This window comes from Zonotrichia leucophrys, chromosome 5 (assembly GCF_028769735.1).
Source record: "Zonotrichia leucophrys gambelii isolate GWCS_2022_RI chromosome 5, RI_Zleu_2.0, whole genome shotgun sequence".
NCBI lineage: Eukaryota > Metazoa > Chordata > Aves > Passeriformes > Passerellidae > Zonotrichia > Zonotrichia leucophrys.
Genome location: NC_088175.1, coordinates 30226251 through 30249486, shown reverse-complemented (window position 1 = coordinate 30249486; position 23236 = coordinate 30226251). Strand labels below are relative to the sequence as shown.

The following is a 23236-nucleotide window of genomic DNA, read 5'->3' as shown; positions in this document are numbered from 1 at the left end:
GAGCGCTTGTGAAATGTGATTTTGGATTTCTTAAGAAGTCAAAGTCCTGGAGAGAGAGCCTCATGCAGGGAGGTCCTTTCTAGAACATCTGAGAGCCTGTTGGCAGGAGACTGGATTAAAGGGAATTACCTTCCTTTCTCTATGACATGCTTCTGTTTTGGCAGGGTGAGGGTTTGGTGGTCTGTATTATATTTGGTGTGTATTTATAACCTCTGCAGGGGGTTCAATTGGACTATACTATGACTGGTTGGAGTTTGTCACTTGGCTGTGGAGCAGAGGGACCAGTGTCTTACCACTAGAGGTTCTCTGACTAAAGTCCTCAGAGAGTAGTAGAATTGGAGGCTTGTGAGTGCGAGTGACTGCGGTTTACATGAGGGGAAGAACAAGAATAATTACAAATTAATCGTGCACTCAGGAGCTAATGTTTGTACCTTTGGTAAAAAGGAAGCTAAATCAGGAGAGGAAAATCTTGAAATGCAGCTAATAATTATCTAAAGGTTTCCACTGGGAAGTGGTTTATTGGAAGTGTGAAAATATAAAACACCTCATGGCAATGCACACCCCAGCAGCATTGCAGCTCATGTAGAAAGCCTGTGGATGCAAAGGCAAGGGCAGCAGTGTCTGCTTCACAAAAGTACAGGCAACTCCAATATTAGGAATATCTCATATACTATTTAACCCACTCTTGACATAAACTCTGAGAGCCTTGATTTCATGTCAATCCTATAAGAAGGATTTCTTCATTTGCAGGGAGCTGGAGTTGTCATTTGTGCCAGGAGCTGCTCAGAGAGAGAGCATCAGCTTTTGGCTACCAGGCCTGAGGAGCTCCAGCAGTCAAGAAACACCTTGCTCCTGGTGTTGCCATACCAGCACACAATTCCCACCCAGAACACAAAGACACGACCCACATCCAAACGAACGGACACTCAAATACAGGAAGAGGTATCTGTGGAATTCACTGTCACTAAGCCAGACCTCCTGGGCTCTGCTAGGACTGTGTACTTTCCCAATGATCTGGATGAAATCTCTTCACTGCTGTGCATGGTTGCTGCTTGCCATTAACAGGCTCACATGCGTCATAGAAGGGGGAAGGTTGTTATACCAACACGGATAAGTCAATTTTGTGTGGCCTTGTGCTTTCCATTTAGTCTTTTTTTAAATGAAAAAGTAGTAAGACATTTCCCAAGGAATTATTGGTGAGTACTTCAGCTGGGAGCAGCACTGGGTGTTTCTCTTCAAAGGCTTGACTGGAAATCTCTTTACTGTAACCACTCTGTAGATTCATGGGTGCTTAAGAGGGGTGCTCTGAGAATTGCGTTTTGTTCAATATTTCCCAGTTCATGAACAGCACATTGTCACTAAGAGAAGCACTGATCAAAACTTTTTGGGGTGACACTTTCTCCATTGAATCAAATGTCCTGATTTGGCAGATCATTAGGAATCTGTTTTAAGCGTAAGAAAGAGCAGTACTGGTATGTACACACTCAAATGCTTAGAAAAGCCTTTGGTATTCAGTGTATTCAGGCATACTGTCCCACTGCAATGCCAGCAATACCTTCCTGACATAATTTCTTTTTGTTCAGAAAATTCTGAGTGAAAAATCTTATGTATATGCAACTGACTTTCTGTTTAGCTCAGAAAACTGGACAAAAGAAAAATTGTCATCTTAAGTTGATCATAGAAAGTAAAAATTTTCAGCTTTCCGAGCAATCTAACGTAAGTTGCAAAAAGGAACAATTTTGGCTTAAGGTCAAATGAAGCTCTTTGATTAATTTTTTGAAATTTCTAAACAAAAATGTTCTGCAACTGAAAGCTGAATTTTCTGGGCATTGCCTAATCTGGGCTTCCAGCATTTCAAAAGTGATACTGTTTTTTGTCAAAGTAATTATCGAGATCTAACTAAATATCCCAATAATTTCCCCCCAAATTCTCTACAACTGCATCTTTGGCCAATGACATATTTTGTTTAAAAACCTTCCCTAGCTCTAAAGAAAAGAATCTTTTGCTGAACCTAGCATGAAAAGAAGAATTTTCATAATGATAAAAAAATTTAAATAGGAATAGTTCTACTTTATTTCAACAAAGCTTTACATGTGAAATGAAGAAATTTTAAGTGAGACCATCCATTGAAAAAAAAATTTCCATTGAAAAAAAATTTATTGCAGTTGAATCTCTGAATAATTTAAGACATTACTAGGAGAATAAGTACATCAAATATTTTCTACAAAATACATTTTTAAGGCTAAAAACCTACCACTCCCTGAACTGGCAAGTAGCCCAGAATAACCATTTTTTGGGTATGATGTATATCACTTTCTATGCATAGATTTAAGTGGGTTTATAATATAAATTTATGAGAGCAGCATGTGACTCATGTTGCTGGTACAAGTAGGTAAGGATACTGAAGATTATATTTGGCATGTTTATATTGGTTTAAACTCTTCTGCAAAATGAAATGTCCCCAAACACTTGAAAGACATTGTGAAACAATATTTGTGAGCTGTTTTTTCTTCCTTTTCCTGCTAATTACACTTCGTTAGGATGAGCTATACTGACCTAGTGCACTTTTCCTCATTATTTAGATAGTTTCCTCCCCTTTTGTTCAGCTTACACACCAAAAGTAGCTGTGTCAGCTACTGGATTCTCCCACCTACTGTTGCAGCCTCTTCTCAGGCTGCAGCAGAAGTATTTTAACCTGTTAGAAAAAAAAATGTAGAAAGTATTTATCCTAATTGTATTGGACCAAATCTCTCCTGGAGCAGCTGCACTGGCTACCTGTAAAATTCATTCAATATCTTGTGCTTTCCATGTGATAGAGCTTCAATGAGTTAAGAACACAAAAAAATTTGAGCATCAAGTCTGGAGAGAGCAAAGTGGAAGCCTGTGCACTTGCATCAGATGTCTGATACCTGTTGGGACAAGACCCTTAAGCAAATGTAAAATAAAGTATCTTCTTCCCAGTCTGGAACTGCCCTGGCCCTGGGGAGCACTTGGAGGACACAGCTGATTTGCATTTGCATTTACACCCATCTGTTGGTGTGGTTGAACCCTGCTGATCTGGCATTTTGGGACCATCACATGGTTCTGTCTGATACAAAATCCTGTTGCTGTTGTGGCTAGGAGTGCAAGCGTGTATTCACCAGAGACTCCAGTGGGCTCTGTTACAGAAAATGGGTGTTTTGGGAAGAGCGACTGGAAATGAGAAGTGTGTGTGCTGCAGGAAACTTCTGTGGTGGTGCTGGTGGTGGGATCAGCAGATGTAGGTTAGTATTTTGGCTGGTCCTCAGCTACCAGGACCTAGAGACTTCCATCATAAAAATCTCCATCACCTCCCAGTGTCTTGATGTTTACTCTGACCTTGGAGGAGTAGGACAATGTCTGCATTCCTAAACAGAGAGGACATGCATGTTGTTTTGCCCTGTGTGTTTAGCAGACACTGCTGGCTCATCATGAAAGTCTCAGGTAGCCTGGTTGGTGGAACCAGCTGGTGCAGAATTTCAGTGGTCTCCATTCCTGTGACAGAGATATTGCTAAAGGAGCTGTGCTCTCTGTGCACACCTGCTTTCCTATTTTGTTTTTTTGATCCAGAGCTGTTTTTTCCTCCCACAACTGTTCTGCAGCCAACAATATCTTTCATGTTCAGAAATACTCCTCCGTGGCCATGCTGAGGTTTCATCAGAATGAAGTATGACAGAAGGACAGATTGCTAGATCTTCAATGCCAAAGCACTGTTTGCCACCTGAGATCAGTGTGACAGGGTGCTTGCCCACCGTGGACCAGCTGTGTTTCATCTCTCCAGCTTTATGCTGTGTGCTGTGTAGCTAGACAGCTCCAGGTAACTTTGGCAGCGGATTAGATACAAGCTCTCCCATGTGGAGAACTTCCGCCAGCTACAGGCTCCCTTCTTTGCTAGCTGAGTCCAAGATAAGGGGCTGGAATGGACCTCTCAGTGGCATATTTACCATGCATACAGAGCCATGTGTGTTGGTGCACGTTAGAAATACTGACTGACCTCCCAGGTGAAAAATGCACCAGCTTTGCTGAGAAGAGGAGAGGTTGTGGCACTACCATGGGGGTGAGGAAGAGGAGTTTAGAAAGAAAGATAACCGATTCCCTGTCACCTACTGTCCCACTGGGGATAGTCTCCTGCATGACTGCTGTGTTGTGTGACTTGGGCAAATCCTGTCACTGATCTGGTCTGGCCACTAAACAGTGTGAGGGCTCTGGCTCAGCGTGCTGCTCTCTCTCTTGCTACGGCAGGTTATGCAAGTTTGTTGGCAGTCCCTGAGGTGAGCAAACTCTAGTGTTTTTTCAAAACTCCTCTATGTAAGCAAGGCAATTAATATTTTAGCACAAATCAGGGCAAACTACCAGAAGATGGTAGATCCTGCATGCCTTGAAGACTTCAAATCAAGAACGAACAGATTCCTAGATGTATTTTAATTGAACACAATCTTATTTAATGACAGGAATGCCTGACTGAAAAAGGTTTATGTTACAAAGGAAGTCAGGCTGGATGATGTAATTGTTCTTCCTGGCCTTATTATAAAAACAGATGTTTACTGTGGGAGAGGATGTATTTAAATACAAGTGTGTCTACATAATGGCCTTAAAGTATGTTAGTTAAACATATGCACTTGATCCTCGTACTTTTGACTTCTTTTGGATAAACTAAAAAAGGTCAGTTAGAGAAAATCATCATTATTGATGCAGTAAATTGTACATTACCTCCTTCATGCCCACAATGGCATCTACTTTGGTATTGGCTACCTCGGGCTGTTCCAGAGACTGAACAATTCAGACTGTATTGTGTGAAACCATGGCTTGCCTCTGGCTCTCCCTCCACCACATTTGTGTTCTGCTCTGCCCAGTTTTCTGTCCATTGTGGGAAGACTGGCTGGGGAGGGCAGCACCTGCAGGGGCAGACTCAGAAACCAGAGGGGTGGAGAGATGACCACTGAACAGGGGCATGCAGATGGTGCCACTGAGGAAGTGAACTCGTGTTGCCAGCTCAGAGCCTCCCCCATAGCTTGGAAAAGGCAATACCTTTGAGAAACATGAGATGGGTCCTAATCTGCCCCCAAACTGTGCTTCCATAGCTGTGTTGTTGCATCAAGTTTACAGTGCACAGAGTTTACATTCTGTAAATGTACCTCAGACCGGCTCTTGAGCTAAGAAAGCCACCATTGAGTGTGTTCTTTTGAAGCAAATGTTACTCTAAATAACTTTGCAATCATGATTTTTCATCTCTCTTTGAAAGGAGCTTAGTCAATTCTGCCCCAAAGGAAGATTCTCCTGCACCGTGCCGTGTTATGGGGCTGTAGCATTTTCTTTACACCTTCAGCATGTGTTTTGACAGGGGTCATTTGGGAGGTGAGGAGTGGATGGGTGTAGAAAGGAATATTAATTAAGCTTGTCACTGCTAGAAGGATACTGTGCATTCTGGGCAAGAAAACTCCAGGTAGAGCTGGCCATGATTTTTTTCTGCGTAGAATGAATTTATTTTTAAAAAATGTGCTTTTGAGAGAACCATAATTATTCATATATCAAAGTCCAATCTTGCAAATTATTTAATACAAAAACTAAGGGGGAACAATCAAAAGAGTTGAAAATTATTGTTTCAATCTTTTTAGAAAAAAATCACTTCAATATTTAAATTTTAAAGTTAATATAATTTATATTAGGAAAAATCTAGCACCAGTCTGTGAGGGATGAAAGTGCAGATCTTATGGAGGACACAAGTGAAAGATAGATTTTCTTTTCAGTGTTGTTATGGGAGGCTTTGGGATGATCATGAGGAGGTCACCTGACATTTTAACAGTTGTCCAGTTCCATAATTTTTGGAAAATAAGTTCTGTGGAGAGGAGCAGGCAGACAGGTCAGGAAAGCCCTTCTCTAACCAGTTCTGGGTTCATTATGATCTTACCATCTCCCAGTTTTACATGACAGGAGGAAGGGAGTGTGCAGCTGAGCAGGGTGACCAGGGCTGCCAGGCAGGAGCAGGGGGGGGCTGCCCCGGCCCCCCAAATCAGGGGATCTGCAGAAGGAGCCCCCAGCCAAGCTGGCAGGGACGCTCACGGACTGAGCACACCTGGAGCTCAGTTCCCAGTGCTGAGCCGGACGGGAACAGCCTGTCCTGCAGGGCTGTGGGGGTTGTGCCCATCCCGGGGCACTCAGAGCTGCTCTGAGCCAGCCCGCGGTGGGACGTTCCCCACACCCCACCCATCGGGAGTTATAAAGCACCAGCTTATTGCCACTTACAACAAGGATTGTGGCACCGCTGTGGGCAGGTGCCCAAATCTGTGCCTCGCTTCTGGAGAAAAGGCAGGATAGCAATCCTTAGCTGCTCCTGCAAAGCATTTGGAGCCTACAGTGTACAAGCCTTAAATGCTGCTATGTGCCACAGTGCTGCACACCCAGGCTGTGGCAGAACAAGAAGAGCCAGCTCTTCTGGGCTGTTCCTTACACCATTTATTTCTGCCAGCCACAGGCCCATGACGCTTTCTGGGAGATAGGAACAGGTGACAAGGCAGGAGGTGGATGTGAAAGATCCAAGACCCTGTAGAAGGAACAAAAAAGTTTACTTGCTGCACGGTGCCTCCCCTCTGGTAAAAGAGGGCAGGAATTGTGACTGGCAGGCAGCCAATTCCATCTTTGCTGGTGATACAATTACTAGCAATGACCTCCAGCCACAGCAGTAGTAAAATGGCTTTTCAGGGCAGGCACCATACCTGGTCTGGTTTATGTAAGATAAACTCAGGTTTGCTGGAGGGGCAGGGAGAGGAGGGGGGTGTCTGTGGTTTGAAGGGGACTGATTTAAAAGTGTAGCTGCCCAGCCCACTCCCCATTGTGTTGCCCTGGCTCTGTAGGCTCAGGGAATGTCCCTGTCCTACCAGTGCCCGTGCCATCCTCCAGGGCCAAAGCATCATGTCCCCGCTCGTGGGAGCAGCTTTGCAGAGTGCTGGCACTGTCCCAGCTCTGTCTCTGGCAGTGCTGCCCGGGGCACAAGGTCTCACTGCCCTGCAGACAAGGGTGGGAGTGACTGACGCTCCCAGGCAGTGTCCTGGGCCCCGGGGGTCAGTGGCTGTCTTGAAGGAGGCAGGGCTGCAGGTTGTGCAAGCCCAGTTTTGCTGTCCTGATGGCCAAGCCTTAGCGCAGGGCAGAGGAGAGGTACATCACCCCCCTATCTCTCCACCACTGGGGTGTTCGGACATTCTTCTACTGCTGTGCATTGAGGCACTAAATGAGGGCAAAGGGGAAGGTAAAGAACAGCAAGTGCCTCCAGGGGACAGAAGGGGTTTTAGGCTTTACCCTTTTATTGTATGCCAGTGAGAATGCCAGGCATTTAGCAGCTGGGGAATCAGGCCAACAGTTTATTAATATTTGTTGTGTATTTCTGCCATGTTGGGTGAAAGTGTAAAGTGTTATTACAGTAGTGCATTTAGAATATATGTTGTTACTGATGTTTTGAAATGAGAAAAATTACTATTTTCAGATCAGCTTACTGCCCTTGTGTGCATGAAGTTAAAAATAAAACACTTCATGCTGGAAAATTGCTGATTTTTCAGGTATTGATATTTTCTTTCAGACTCCCGTCAATCCATCTGATACAATTCATTGTTACAAACTATAGGTTGCACCTCCATGGTGACTCGGGAAATATTTCATCTCTTCCTGCTTTCAGAAGCTAGGGAAAAAGAAGGGCAGGTTTTATTCTTTGTATTTGGAAAGACTGATGAAGGATGACACATTCATTTCATGTTCATCTCCTTTCCATGTCTTGAATGATTGAATTGGCTGGCTGTGACAGCATTCCTTTCTGTAGTGGTCTGAAGTGCTGCCATGGCTCACCTCTCTATGAGAAGGCACAGTCCAGCATTTTGTTCAGGACTCCTCCTGCTATTGCCATATAAGACTTTGGAACTGCTAATTCTCATCAGGGACCCTTGTGCCTACAAGATAAGCACTCCCCTTCCATTTCTCAAGATCTTCTGCCTGGAAGACCAAACCCCCTGCTGCCGATGAACTCTGATGAGCACACATCTGTTTCCACCCTCAACATGTGCTTCTGCTGGACACAGGAACACATTTGGATGCTCCCAATGTACTCCCACTGCAGAATTTGTGAGCAGCAGTGAAAAAGGAAATATCTGGTGAAAAACAAAGAACAAGACATGAATGTTATACCTAACCTACTCTTCCTTTGCAGCTCTTCTGGAGTGCAACACTAGAGATGTGCCCCTGCACGCTCTTGGGAAGGCTGTGTTTGAGGAATTTCCAAGAGTCATCTCCTTTGAGCTTCTTTACAGAGTACCTTTCCTTGTTCATTCTCATTTTCTTACAGTATTTCAGAGACAGTGTATAGTAAAACTGATTTGAAAGGTTTAGAACAATTCAGAAATAGACAGGTCCAAATCAAACCATCAGCTTTTATCTCTCCCTTAGAAGTGTTCAACAAACCTTTGATCATTGCAGAGAATCAAGCTTGTGTGCTTATTTAATCTCAACTCATCATTAAGGCCATACAGGAATTCATAAAGACTTTTCAGTCAAAAAATGTTCTTTTAAAAAAGTGAGAGATATTTACTCTTTACCTTGATGGCTTTCCATTTCTTCTGCTGCAGCAGAAATCAACAGTCTTCCTGTTTACTTGGACTTCCTTCCAGCACTGCAGCCTGCCTCAGTGGTGGGCATAGGCCTGGAAATAATGTACTTCATTGGACTGCAGACAGAAAGAGAAGCTCAAGAGTATTTAAGTAAATTGTCATCTGTGTGACTCAGTCAGATCTTCTAAGAACCAGAAGCTTATGTACATGCTAATTTATTGGATCACCTGTTCTTCATCTGCCATTTCAGGTTGAATGTGCCATTGATATACGCCTTTTTTTTTCACTAGAAGTGGTTGAAAAGAAAAACACAGCAATTAAAAATGGGGGATGAGGACGATTGAGTTACAATCTTTGCTGTTGATCCTTTATTTGATTTGAGACAACATTGTCCCCATTATTCTAAAGGAAAATAGAAGGAGAATAAATCTGTGACATCATAGCACTTCTCCCCGATAAAAGCTTTTACAAGATGTTTTCTCATCATCTTGTAAATTCACTTTTAAAATGCTGAAGTAATGATCTCTGAATAGTGACACTGGCACAGCCTTGCTGTGTGATGCTATGGTATTAATTTTTAATTAGGAGACTTTAAGTTATATATACAAATATATATATATATACACATATATATTTGTGTATCATCCTAATGTTGTTTACTGTAAACATTGCTCACTGATTAGGAATAGGTTGAGAGTCCTATAATAAGCATTACTGAAGAAGAAGAAAAGAGCAAATCCTACTTGTTTTGGAAAGGTTTAGAATTCTAAGAAATAGGGCAAAACATTATCCCTTACAACTTAATCTGAATTGTGTTTGGAGTGTGACTTACCAACACATTAAAGAGATCCAGTGTTCTAAAATGTGGGACTGATTCTCAGCTGCTCTTAGTCAACATTCATCCACTGACTTTATGGTTGGCCTGGTATCCTTAAATATGCCAAGTCTAAGTCTTGGACTTTAGTTTTTATGAAAAGGTGTGTGGCTGCTTAATAGTTGAGCACACTCAACACATGCAAGAAAACAGTTATTTCTATCTCCGTCTATAAGTCTGGTCTGTCTATGCTCTGTTCTGGCTCAACCTGGCTCTGGTGATGACATGTCACAAGCTCCAAAGGAAAGTGAGAAATCTCAGCAAAAGATGATGATGGAGCAGTCAGCAACCAGGGCAAATGTCTCTCTAACTTCATGGAGTTTGAGCTTGTTTCACCAGTTTTCAGTATACTACCTTCTGATTTTCTGTGAACAGCTCCTCACTGCTATATCAGGAAACAGTGGACAGCAGGACATTATCTTCCTCACCTGTATGAGACCTCACTTCAGCCAGCTCCACCCTCCCCTCTCTTACTCATTTCTCAATCTGTTCTAGTATTTTTGATCTGTCTCTTCACATGGAAATCTTTTCCAGCCACTCTCATTTTTAGCATCTCTCCCTGGAGTCAGTCCTCTTCAGCATCATTTGCTCTGAGACAGCCACCCAGGATACGCCACAAGTGTTTAAAGCTTTACTTCCAAGCTTTGCTTCTCTCCCAACAGTGTGTCCTGACAGTATGTCTTTGCCTTTTGGTCATCCCATGAGTAGGCCCATGGTCATCTCTGGGATATTTTTCCTTTGTGATTACAGCTCAACCCAAAAGGAACCTGTGTTACAGCCCAGCAAAGCCATGCAGCCTTGCTGCTGGCACACACACCCTCCTTCCCCAGGGCTCCAGCTGGGGATGTGGTCAGGCTGCTGGTGCATGAGATCACATCCAGCAGGGCTACTCCCTGGAAGCCAAAGTGTTGCTTAGTAACCCACTCATGGAAGTACCAGAAGCATTTTTCAATCTGTCACATTGGCAAAGAACACTGGCTTCTTGATTTAGAGGCATTCTGCTGTGCGTGGCAGGGCCATGCTCCATTATCTTGCATCCAGCACTATCTGCAAGCAAGGAAATGAACCTCCCATTTAATGGAGGGGCTGGGAGAAGGTGGGGGTGTGAGGAATAGAAAATATTTTTCTAGGAACATGAAGCTTTTAGCTGGTTCTCTTGGCATCTAGTCCTCATCTTAACTCCCTTCCCATGGGAGATATTCTCTGCTTATGAAATGCACTCCAGGGTCCTATAGCAATTGGCCAAACAGGACCCTGCAGCACCTTCATCTATTATGAGACATTACTGCAATAAAACTTGGTGTGTCATACAGAAACTGGATGAGGTATTGCAATATTTATGCTGTAAGCCTCAGTGTCATGGACAATTGCTACAGAATAATGTATGTCTTTTCTTAATGCAGTGGAGTCACAGCAGCTTCAACAGAGCACACTGAACACAGATCATCTGTGATTGCATGGTTTCCTCAGTTATTTTCAAATTATTCTGTTACAGACACTTAAATGAAAAATATCCTCTCATTTAAAAATAGACCATAAAGGCTCTTAGGTTACTCCCCCTTTTAAGAATAATTCAGTCTGAGAGCAAAACCTCCAAGAACTGGATTCTGACTTGAGGGTTTTACTCCTTTATCTGGCACTGGTTTATCATTTAAAATGGCTTCAAAAAGTAACTTGAGGGCTTTTATTTGAGGTACCTTATTGAATTGCTATCTCATCTCCTCATTTTGGAAATGAAAAGGTATTTTAAACAATGTCTAGCTTGGAACTCTGGGGACCAGCTGGACTCTTCCCATCTTACTTCTTGCTGTCAGACAGTAGAACCATAGAGTGTGTCCAGCCATGGCATCACCCATTTCTGTGGCTTGCCTCCTGTTGACAGATTGTGTCCTGGAAGCCCTCTGCAAAAATTTGAAGGGCTTTTATATGGGTCATTGAAGGTCCAGGGTGGTCTGAAGACAAGGTTGTTAGACAAATGTACCCAAGGGTTCTTTTGGTCTTTGAAGTGTTATTTACCTGGAATGATGCTCAGTGTTGCAGTGATGAAATCAGCAAGTTTCATCACATTTTTTTTGTGTAAGGCCTTGTCAGTGCAAGGCCAGTGACATGCACAATTCATGTGCCAAAGCTTATACCCACAGTATTGGAAGCTCCTGACCTAATTTCTGAGAACTTTTTGAGGAGCTGAGTATCTTCCTGTGCTCTTTCCCAGTCTAATAAATAAATTTGGCTATGGGATAAAGAGTCCTTCAAATTCATTGTATGTAGTTGTATTTTTATTGCACATAGTTTAAGAAATACAGAAAGTGGTCAAAAAAATGCTCCTGATGACTGGCCAGCATAAGAGCATTTGATGATCTGCTATGGATCCCAGAGCAGAAGTGTCTGCATCACAGAAAGAGTCTCATCACATATATCACAGAAACAGTTTGCTCCAGGGGGCAGGGAGCATTCTTGGCAGGGAAACAAAGACTGTGAAGATTTTAACTCTTAGAACTGGCTGTGCCAGCTCAGAACTGATGGAAAGCTTGCCATTGTGATGCTTTGCTCTGTGGAAAAAGCATTCAGAGAAGCACTAAGTGTACAATGCATTATTGTTTTAAAAGAATCAGAGTATCTGTTTCCAGTCTTCTAATACATTAACCTTGAAGTTTGTTTGTAATTAAATAGTCTAGCCTTACCAGTTAGGCATTGAAGCAAGAGACTTCTTGTTATAAAGACAGTGGGCTAGGGAAGGGCAGGTGTACTGGGTAACCTCTAGGCAATACTGAGAAAGCACATCCACTCCCTGCATTCACAGGGGAGGACACCTCTTTCTTTGCACTTACTGCACATTCTGCATCTTAAAATTATTTGAGGAGAGAACAACATTTTAGAGCAACTGAGTGAGCTACAAAGCAGGAGATGTTCCACTAGCATTAATTCTTGTTGTTTAGGTGTTGGGGTTTCTATTTGCTCATATACTCACAGCCTTCTTTTCAACATTTGAGGATTCTCTACCTTACTTCTGTCTCACCTAACTGGGATCTTCCTGCCCTTGTGGAGACAACAAATTGTGGGCTGGAAACTGCCCCACTTCCTGGCTGTACATACCCCTATCTATACAACATGTATGTGTATGTTGAGTGATTGCATTGTAGTGGCTTTTGTAATGCAATAACTGTGGTGTCAAGAAAATGTGGTTGGAGAAAATTATACTTACAAATTAACAGGAATAGAAAATTAAAAGTCACTGAAAAGGCAATACAGCCGAAGAATTCTTACTGTGAGCCACCACCCACCACCATGTTTACCACAATATGCCAACTTCTGTATCCTCTAAATAGCCTTTTATCCTCTGTAGCAGAAGTGAAGTTTAATTTTGTGTCTGTACTCTGAACTGGAGACATTGGTACTCAGTCTTTTCATAATGTGCTGATGAATTGAAACGCTAACCTTGTCACGGGTTTGCCAGCTTCCTTAGCTTCCCACCAAAATAATGCAATGCCAGTTGCTGAATAGCATGGAGGAGTTTTGGGTGCTGATTGAAGTGTGCCATTGAAATGTTGGTCTTCAGGGCCATGAGGTTTTATATTGATGCCTGTAAGAAAAACCCAGCAGTCTCAGATGAACCCAAATGTCCTATTAGTCACATTGCAGGTACACAGACAAGTCAAAACAACTGAGTGAGGGGAAAAAATTAAGGGCTCCTGCCCAAAGAAAGCCCAACATACCACTCTCATTTCAGAGGAAAAACCCTTCTGTGACCAATCCTGGGTGACAAGCAGGTAGGCTCAGAGGCTGGAAAGACCCATTTCTGTAGTATGCTTGTCACTGTGTCTTTAGTTATGTACCAGAATACGAAAAAATGCCTGTCTTTCTTTCAAATTCCTTTTCAGCTTTGTACACTGCCTCCAGGTTTCCTGTTGTTACACCCTGTGAGGCCTCATTGGAGTGTACACTGTCTTGCTTGGTATTTGTTTACTTTTGGCGGCCACAGACTAAGGTCACAGCTTTGGGAACCAGTACATAATTGTAAGGACAGCTTCCTGTGTTACTTTTTCCTCCCTCTTCCTCTTTTGTAAAGTGTGAACCTTTCTTTGGAACTCTGAAGTGACTGTATCGTTACAATGTTTGTATGTAGAGATTTGTTTTAACATGGCTTGTGTGGAGGATCTTTGCTCTTCTTATCTTACATTCAGTTTTATTAAGTGCTTGATAGCTTTGCCAGCCTTCTGTGGGGGAGGAGAGGTGATGGGGTGGCTTCAAATCTTGGCTTTTTTAAAGGGAAATTTGCCCAGCTTTACCTAGAGCAGTATGAGAATCTGGGGTGCTCCTGACTATTCTGCAGTCGTCCTGATCTGATTGCTTCTTGGAGAAGGAGATCAGCCTTGAAACCCTTGGAAAAAAACTGATTGTTTAATGCGCAAAGCCAGCACTGACCAAGAAGGCCCATCAGTTTGTCATGCATGGAAACCTGCATGGTGTTTCACCCTGCCAGAAGGTGTCTGTTGAGCACACAGTGAACCATGGCAACTCACACTGCTCTGCGGATGCCAATGGAGCCACCACAGCTTGCACCAGCCAAGGATCTGTGTTTTGGTGGTTAGGAAACCTGTGAGCGAAATCCTACTGAGGTTTGAGAGGAGAGGAAAATGGGTGTTGGAAGCCTCTCAACTTCGCAGGATTTCTTTGGTATTCATACACATTTGCAAGAATGTATTCCAAGCATCTTGTACTGTTATTAGTAACTTGTACTGTAGTTTGTTAGCAGTGTTGACTACCTACATAGCTAATATTCTGTTGCAACTTAGAAAACGTGTAAACAACTGCAGAAAACAGGAGTTTAGAACTTGTATGTACTGTTTTTTTTATATTAAAGCACTTCAATTAAAAGTTCAAGGAAAAATGCTTCTGTAGCCTTTGTATCTGTTTGGATAATAGATGAGTGGAAAGAGATGGCAGTGCCCTCTTCCCAAGATCTTCCCTGTTCGCTTTGGTATTAACCAAAAGAGATAGTTAAAATTTTGGGAAGAATTTTTGTGTGTTAAAGTTTATTCAGCAAACAGAAGGTGCCAACAACCTAGTCCAGAAGACATTATAATCCTACGGAGTCCCTAGGACCAAGGCTGAAGTGTCTGAGGGATGGCTCCGAGTGCTGATTCACACAGTGAGTATCTGCAAAAGAGGTTTCAAATGGGGAGCAGTAAATGAATGAGTCCACGTGTAGTACATTAGATTTCCTTCATTTTTATCACAAAGTCCTTCAGAGATCACTGGAAGCCTTTCACAAGTTCATGTGAAAGTGAAGGAAAAGCATTCCCAGTTCAGGGTTATTTCAGGGGTACTGGAAAATGGTGGGTTTGAGTACCAGAGGAGTTGTGTTGGAAAACAGCAGCACACAGAGGCAACAAATGGTCCTCACCACACACCCCAGAAACTGTTTCTCTCTCCTCCCTGCCCCCTGGCCCCTCTCAATGTGCATATCCAAATACTTTCCTGGATCACATCACTGTGGGATCGGCATGCATAAACAGACATCTCTAAAGCAGCTTGTGATTCGGTGATCTCAGCCCAGCTCTTAGTAGCCAGATGCCCATAATATGAAAACAACCATCAAAACTGTCTCTTTTGCTGGCACTGTTTAATCAAAGGGACAATGGGAGAGAATGGCAGTCTTATTTCTACAAAGAGCCCTTCAATGTCAAATTTGCCATACAGTAGAGTAGCATTCACCTCTGTGGCACAGACCACAGCCACTCTGGAGGGGAACAAAAGCTCTCAGACAGCACGCAATTAATCCAGCATCTATTAAACCAAGCACGGGTAATTTTGAAGGAACGTAACAGATTTCTGCTTTAAATTATTCTAAAGCACTATTTTTTTTTAACTCTACACAGTATGCACAGCTCAAAGTACAAACCAGAAGGCTCTGTTTCTGGCAGCTGTTGTCTTCCTGGTAGCTGTTTTACATCCCTGGCATTTCATAATCCTGAGACAAAAATCAAGTGAAACACAGCAGAGAAACAGCACTAAAATGCCTCTGGTTTTCCTGCTGCCCAAAGCCGTGTTCAGGTGCTCAACGCCAGAGCAAACAATTAATTCCATTACCAAGGGAACTAATGAAATCTGGTTTCCTATGGATTGATGACAAGATGTTACCTTGGTGCCAGAGACTTAAGAAGTTAGTCTTTCTGCCAATATCTTGAATCCAGATGAGGATTCTATCAGCAGTAGTCTCTGGAATGGCATAATGAACTTTGAAATGGATATATTAAAAAAAAAAAAGACTATATTACACAGCATACAGTGAGAGATGAAATTTACTGCTGATAGGAATTTACAAGATAATTAAAATAACAGAACAAAACAAAACTACCTTGCCTGCTAAGTCCTAAAAATGGGACTGGTGCTTATTTTATTTCTATAATGTCTCTCCCCACTTTTTCCAATGCAATGCTATTGAATAACAATGTGATTGCCAGTGGAGTGATTGCAATAAAAGACACAAAGTATTTGTAATAGTAGAGCAAAAGGTGTAAATAAGCAATATGTTTTCATAGAGGAGGAAAATTATTCAAAGATCTAAGATGGACATGTATTTTTAAATCTTTTTAAAAGTGATTTGGAAAATAAGAAGAAATGTGAGGTGAGAAGTTTACTGAAAATGAAAAACTGTTCTGGGCAGTCAAAACAAGAGTTGACTGTGAAGAGCTGCAGAAGTTTTTCATGATAATGAGGAACTGGGTTGTAAAATGACAGATGAAATCTACTGTCGATAAATGCACAGTAATGCTTCTTGGGGGAAAAAAACCACCCTAATTATACATGCATAATGAGGGGCTCTAAATCACCCATCACTGCACGGGAAAATGATCTCAGCATTGTCGCTAATTTTGAGAAAATGACAGGTCAAGGCTGAGCAGGTGTCAAAAAAGCAAGTACAATGTTAGGAATAACTAGGAAGGGAGGAAAAAAAAAAAGACAAAACAGAAAACATCATTAAGTCTCTGCATAAATGTGTGGTGTGGTCCTGTGCTAGGCAGAGTTTGCAGCTTCTCCATGCACCAACCCTCCCATCCCTGCAACACATCCAAAGAGCCAGAAGAGGCACAGCCAGAAAGCAGGGGCACTATGGGACAGCTGCCATGCAAGGAGAGAACCAGTGTGCTGGGACTCACTGGCTGTCAAGAGTGATGGCAAAGGAGAGACAGGTTTGCAGGTTTGCCAGGAACAGAGAACAAGCTGCACTTCCAGCCCCAGCCGTACTGAAGCATCTGGCTCCCTGCAGCTGAGTAGGCACAGCCCAGCTGTGGGGTACATGCTCTATATGCACCTTGGTCCTCATATCTGTGGCCCCCAGCCTTCCCAGAGGTCATTGTTAGGGAAGGTTATCTCCACATCCAATCCCATACTTTGATTCTCACATCTTATTTTAATAGAATTTATCCCTCATCTCAGATTTATTTTCCTGCCCCTTTAGTATCTGTCTATGTGGGGAGAAAATCTATTGACACTTTAACTGTAGTTCCTCAAGGAAGTTAAGCTGTGCTCTCTTATTTCATTCACTGTGCCCTCTTATTTCATTCACTTATTTCATTCACAGTGGATAAAGATAATCAAAGAGCTTGTGGTAGAAGCCTTTGCCATTTTTTCTGGTACAAAAGCCATATGAAATAGTAAATTGAAATTCAGCAAACCACACCTAAACTCCAGGTGGGTGCAAACCTAGCAGCGCACCAGAAGAGGGTGGACCTCCCATCCACTTTTGTGGGACCAGGATTTCATCTCTATGTGTAGAAGCTTCCTAAGAAGATGCAACAGTGATTGCAAAGACTAAAGGTGGTTCTTCATCACAGTAGAAATCAATTTAGTGCCTTTTTACTACGTGTTCCTGCAATGCCCAGATGCATCTATCTATTCTGATACCACAATAGCTCACTGTTGTACAGTGCCTCTGCTTTAGTGATTTGTTTACATGCCCATCTTATTCTTGGGAAGTATGAATTCATAGGAACTGAAAGAGCATCCTTCCCAAGGCTGGCTGGTTGTGCTGAATGGAAGAAAGACCCATCAGTCTCAAAGAGACGTTATGGAGAGCAAAGGTACCTCCCCAGCAGCCTGACCTTGGCAAGGAGACAGGAGACTCGCCATTTGCGACAGGCAGCAGTTCCCTTTAATAAATATTTCATGGCAGAGAACGGCAGACTTGGGGAGAAAATGGAGGGCAGGGTTCAGCCTGTGACGCAAGGTGATGTGACCAGACCTTGTCTAGCAGGGCTGGAGGCCACCTAATTGGCATTCCCGCACCATGCTTACGAAGAGCATTCTGTAGTCCTCTGGGAGCACAAAAATAATTAAAAGGCCCCTCAGCATGCAGTGTTGCTAATGGGCTGTTGCCTGCCATGGGATGTTTTTGTGCTCAATTAGAGCTGAGCAAGACAGACTGCTCAAAATTCCCATCTCCCTCTGAGGGACACCTGGGTGGACCAAGCCTCGTTTTCTGCTGCACGATGGCCCTTGTTGAGGCTGCCCTCAGCGTTTGTGCGAGGAGCGGCAGGCCGGGGCGGCGGGAGCTGCGTGCGGCAGAGCCCACAGCGCTGAATTCGCTGTGCCGCAGACGGAGCCGTGGCACCGGGCACAGCCCACAGCGCTGAATTCGCCGTGCCGCAGACGGAGCCGTGGCACCGGGCAGAGCACACGGTTCTGTATTCACAGGGCTGCAGACCGGGCGCTGCTCGGTTCAGAGCCCTCATCCCCGCACAGCCGGCACCCCCGCGGTGACCCAGAGCTGCGGGATGGCCGCACATACGGCACAAAGCAAAGGCCCTGGATCTCCTCCAGGCAAGGCCTCACTCACACATTGCATATCCGTGTAGACTTCTGGCTTCTCCTAGCACAGTGCAAGGCTCAGTTGGTGCCAGCCACAGCTGCCTGGCAAAGAATTCCTTCAATATTCTCCCCCTTTTCTTTGTGCAGATCCTTTATGGGATGATGCTGAGAGGCCTATCAACACCTTTTGTGCTTTCTCGGGAGGGATTTGGCCACCTGAAGGCAATTTCTCTCTGCAATCTCAGATTGCCTTCTGTCCAGGCACCTGTTTCATTTACCAGCCCTGCTGTGGAGGCTGCCTTGCCAGGTCTCTGTGCCTAATGCTGTCTCTGCTGCTCTCACAAGCCTTGATTCACTTTGCAAACCATCGGTGCAAGCCATTGCTGCCTCGTTTGGGCCAAAACAACAATTCGTCTCTGAGGTACGGTTGTTTGAGTATTCATGGGCTAAACTTTAGGTAATTAGCATTGTTAATGTTCTCCGTGTGATTTTACAGCTGTGGGCCTCATTAAAATATTCTCCTGGGAGAAGTCAGGTGAAAAGTCAGGTGTCAGCTTTGCTTCATGTGGAAAAGCCTGCCTGTTATTCTGAGAGAATTATTTGTTTAAACACTGGATTTACACATGATGGTGTATTTAATCCCCAGTGCTTCTGACAGCCCGAGAGCTGGGCTGAGCTGCTGAGCAGCACTGGCTTGGAAGCCAGCAGCAAGAATCTCCATTCCTTTCTGCCTAGGAAAGGCTTGGGCCTGTGGGCTCCCGCCCCGGACACAGGCAGCAGGCAGGAGTCTGCAGGTTGGCCTCCCCAGGGCCTACTGCCCCAGCCCACCATAAGGCCCTGTCAGATCCTGGCCAGCCCCAGCCCCAGCAGGTTCCCTGAGCAGCAGGGGCCTGAGGAGTGACAAAAGGCCACAGAGGAGCTCAAACTGATCTGAACCAATGGCAGTTCAGGTGATGAGAAGAGAAACAAAGAAATAGACTATGCTCCTCAGCCAGAGGCTGGCATAGCTCAGGACCATTTTCTCATGATGGCACTACCAGGCACAGTGGTGGTCATTCCATCCTGTCTCTGTATTTTGTACGAGTGGGAGACTTGAGGATGTTGCCACCCCTGGCAGTGAAGGAGTTATGCCTCAGTGAGGGGCTGGAGGAGTCCATACAGCTCAGACATTGGGGATGACACATCTGTGCTCTGCAGAAGGCTCTGCATTTGCTCTGTGACCTTCCTGAGTTCTTTTCCCCAGGCCTGCCAGCAGCTGCTTGGGCAATTATTTATGAACAGGAGTTGAGCTTCTCCATCTGAAGAAGGTGGCTGTGGACAGATGTCAGCGCAACAAATGGGCACATACCAGCTGTGTGCAGGCGCTGAGCAGCAGCAGGCAGAGATGCCCACTGACAGAGAGAGATGGAGAGAGATGCATGCTGACTCCAGACCTGGCCTGTTGTAGCTGCACAGAATGTAAAGCATAAATGGTGGTGAATTTTTTTTTGTTTGTTTGGGTTTTGTTGGTTTTTTTAATTGGTTTGGTTTGGGTTTTTTTTCTGGTTTCTTTTTTTTTTGTGTTTTGTTTTGTTTTGGGTTTTTTCTGGGTTTTTGTTGTTGTTGTTTGTTTTGTTTTTTTAATGTTTCACCCAGTATGCCTCTACTATCACTTACTGGCTTGACCTCGGGAGCACAGAGTTTTTTTCTTGTGCCTGGGGAGAACAGCCACCACTGTGGCTAGGCTAAGTGCTCAGTCCCAGGCAAAGCCTTGTGTTTTGAGTTGCCACACATGACTGTCACCTGGCTGCCATCTGAAACCAATGGCTGCAGCCTTTAGGTATGTTTCTCCAGGAACAGATTTTGTTGTGATTTCCCCTGGGGGGTTTGGCAGACTACTCAGATGGGTAATGACCGTTTGAAAGTCTCCCTCTTCCTTCCCATTTCAGTTACGTAATTGTCCTCATTTCTCACGGATCGTTCTGCCTGTGGGAGTGGTAGGTAGGTGGCTGGAAGAGCAGAGAGGTGGAGAGATGCAATGGAGGTATCAGGTTCCTGGTGTGAAGAGAAGCTGAGGGCCTGGGTGGGAATGAAGGATGGCAATGGGTGAGTAGGAGGAAGCCTCACAGGATGGAAAGTGGGAGCAAAGAGACTGCAGGATGAAGATGGGAAAGGAAGATTACCTGACTGCAGGGAGAGGATTTGTACAGCAGGATGCTGCTTTGTGTCGATTATGCAAATCACCTGCGCATGCTGTGCAGTGCTTCCTTGGCTTTGCTGTTTTGGTAGAGGATGGCTGGCTGCTCCCCAGGCTGCTGCTGCAGCCCCTGTCACTGTGGGCCGCACCAGGCCAAAAGCCCGGGAGGGTAAATGGAATTGCTTTGGTCAGCTTCTCTGGGAAACACCTCAGCTTGTTCATACTGGAGTACTTCCAGTGAGTCTACTATGCTGCTTCACACCTGCCAAAAATCTGACCCATCAGATTTTGTGCTGAGGGAAGTGCTTAGTTCTTCTTTCCCTAGTAAAATTATCAGCAAAATTACCTGGTATACCATATACTTGCTCTTTTAGAAGCATTTTACCAGAACTAAGTAAATCCAGTCAACATCCTTGTTGTTCTGAACTTTCTCAGAGCTGGGAGGAGCCTGGGGCAGAGGAATCACACAACGTAAAGCTCAGGAGGATCTACGTTTTGCCTTGGGCCTGTCCATATATGCATAGTCCAACCTTGTCCTAACCTTCAGTGTGCAAGAGCTGTGCACAGCACTCTCTGGCTTTATTCAGAGAGCACAAATGGCTCTTGGAAGAATTTGACTCCTTCTGTAGCCAGGCCATGCAGCCAAGTCAAACTGCAAAATTTGGGTCCACATTTTGTTTGATGCCTCATCAGGGTATTCAGAGTAGAGCTTAACTTTGCTTCATGAGTTAGAGGCAAATAGCAGAACTGAGGGGTGGCACTGCTTGCTGCAAAGCCTGTGCCATACCTTCATACACCTGGAGCAGAAGCCATGGATAGAAATTCCTTGTAAGAATGGGAATCACGTAAGAAAAGTAATTTTGTCTCAGGAGAATTCAGAGCAGGATTCTATACATTGGTAGAGGCCAGAACAGTGTGATATCGACTGCTAACATCTTTACTAATAACACTAACTTTGGAGAATCGCTGGGCACAGGGATTTTATCTAATTTAAATGTAGCTCTCCTGTGCTTCCTTTGCTGTGAACTTGTGCAGATGAAAGAGGAAGAACTGTCTCACAGACAAGCAGTTCCACGTACCGGAGATTAGCAGAGGCACCGGTGAGGAGCGGGGCTCCTGCCGGGTGCTGACATTCCTGCGGCGCTGAGCAGAGCCTGCATTCAAATCATTCTGAGTGCAGCCGACTCTTCTGCAGGGGCAGCACACGAAATGCATCAGGGACTGGGCAAAAGGGTGCCTGTGCCTCACAACTCACTGAGCACAGGAGTGTCCTGTGTTCATTATCTGCCCAACAGATTGGTGTGTGACTCCTTTCCTCCCGCCCTGCTGCACACGTGTGTTTCCGTGTGCATCTGTGTATCTGTTTCAGGGCTGGCATGTTCATCTGATGATGCATATTTAAATAATGTAAATAATTGACATGCAATAAGGAAATGTGTTTTATCAAATGAAGCGAGACCAGGCAAGGCCCAGCACCAATTCATATTCATACGCTGTGCATTTCCTCCCTGTTTAATCTGTGTTTTAAAGGAACCTGTCCCTACTGGGAATTCCACTGCCAGCCCTCACCGGCCTCATTTTGTGCCTACTATGCCTTCAAAACTAATCCATCCTCAAAGCCAGAGGCTCATGTCAGCTTCATTTTGAGAGTGAGCATTTAATTTCTGCATGCTCCTATCCTTTAAAAAAACCCAATATTTAAGCTAATAAATGGGAAGAGCAGTGGGGGGAGTAGAGAAACAGCAATCTGACTCTCCATCCTTCCATCTGTCCGTCTGTCACAGCTAAACCCAGTATTTTATTATGAAAACAGGTATCTCCTTCTCCTCTCTGTACCATATTGACATTAAGACTCTAGTAAGACTCAAGAGGTCCATTTCTCTTGGACTTAAGTTCAATGCCACTGCACTTCTTTCACCTGCCTTTAAAAGTTTCTTTGTAGGCACACAGTTTGTGGTAACTGGGAGTGGGGCTGTGACTGAGCCTCATCCCCAATGGGCTACAGCTGTGTGGGTCAGGTGAGCAGCACTGAAGGTAATGAGACACAGAGTGCTGGGGTGCACTGACCAATCAGGAAAGGGAACAGAGGGCACACAGGTGCAATGCATGAACCATGAGGAGAATAAAAGGTTGGGTGAAAGAACGAGAAGGGTAGCTGCTTGAAGGCTTCTGAAGTGATGTGATGTTACTCTGGGCAGATGCTTTCTGATGAGGTAGGTGTTACTCAGTTTGGCCAAATGCTTAGAGCCTTCTAAAATTGTATGATGGTACTTGATGTATCGTGGTCATCTCAACTGTGATGTATGCTGTGGTGTTTCTCCCCCCCATCCCCCTCCTGCTTATTTTGTAATAGTAGCAAAAAGTTATGAGTGATGAAAGAGGACTTAAATTTATAGTGACTGGTGATCCTAATGGCAAATGCCAGATGAACAGTACAAATCTTCCTTAAATCCAGCTTGCCTTTGATCCAGATATGTGTGGACCCTTTCCACTCTCTGTGCCTCCAAATATTCCTTCTTTGGTTTTGGGAATGTGTGAAACAGCATTTTTCATTAATTAAGTGCTGAAGCCTGTGAACAAATTAGCATCTGTGCACAAAGGTGCACCCCTGGCCACCCTGTCTGTGCTGCTACACTTAATTGGTGTGAGCGTGGCAAGGGAGAAGCCAGCAGGCAGACACTGCATTTAGCTTACCTCTTTCTTTCTTCCCTTCTCACCCAGAGATTCCTCTACATTATTTTTGATTCAGAGTCTCTAGACGTCTTGTTT

At 44.2% G+C, this 23236-nt stretch overlaps 1 protein-coding gene and 1 long non-coding RNA gene across 8 annotated transcripts in view; one reads left to right on the top strand and one right to left on the bottom strand.

Annotated features, from left to right (window-relative positions):
* The window catches only part of DPF3 (double PHD fingers 3), a 166814-nt gene extending 152458 nt beyond the window's left edge, over positions 1-14356 (top strand). For all 7 annotated transcript variants that reach the window (XM_064713768.1, XM_064713775.1, XM_064713766.1 and 4 more), the window contains one exon: positions 751-14356. In XM_064713768.1, coding sequence (XP_064569838.1) covers positions 751-821 — 71 coding nt within the window. In that variant the 3' untranslated portion in view covers positions 822-14356. The remainder of the gene's footprint in view (positions 1-750) is intronic.
* On the bottom strand, positions 12916-18704 carry LOC135448145 (uncharacterized). Its single transcript, XR_010440406.1, has 2 exons — positions 18320-18704; positions 12916-13060 (listed from the first exon to the last, which is right to left on the bottom strand). It is a non-coding gene; the product is annotated as an uncharacterized LOC135448145 (long non-coding RNA).
* Between the last annotated feature and the right edge of the window lie 4532 nt (positions 18705-23236).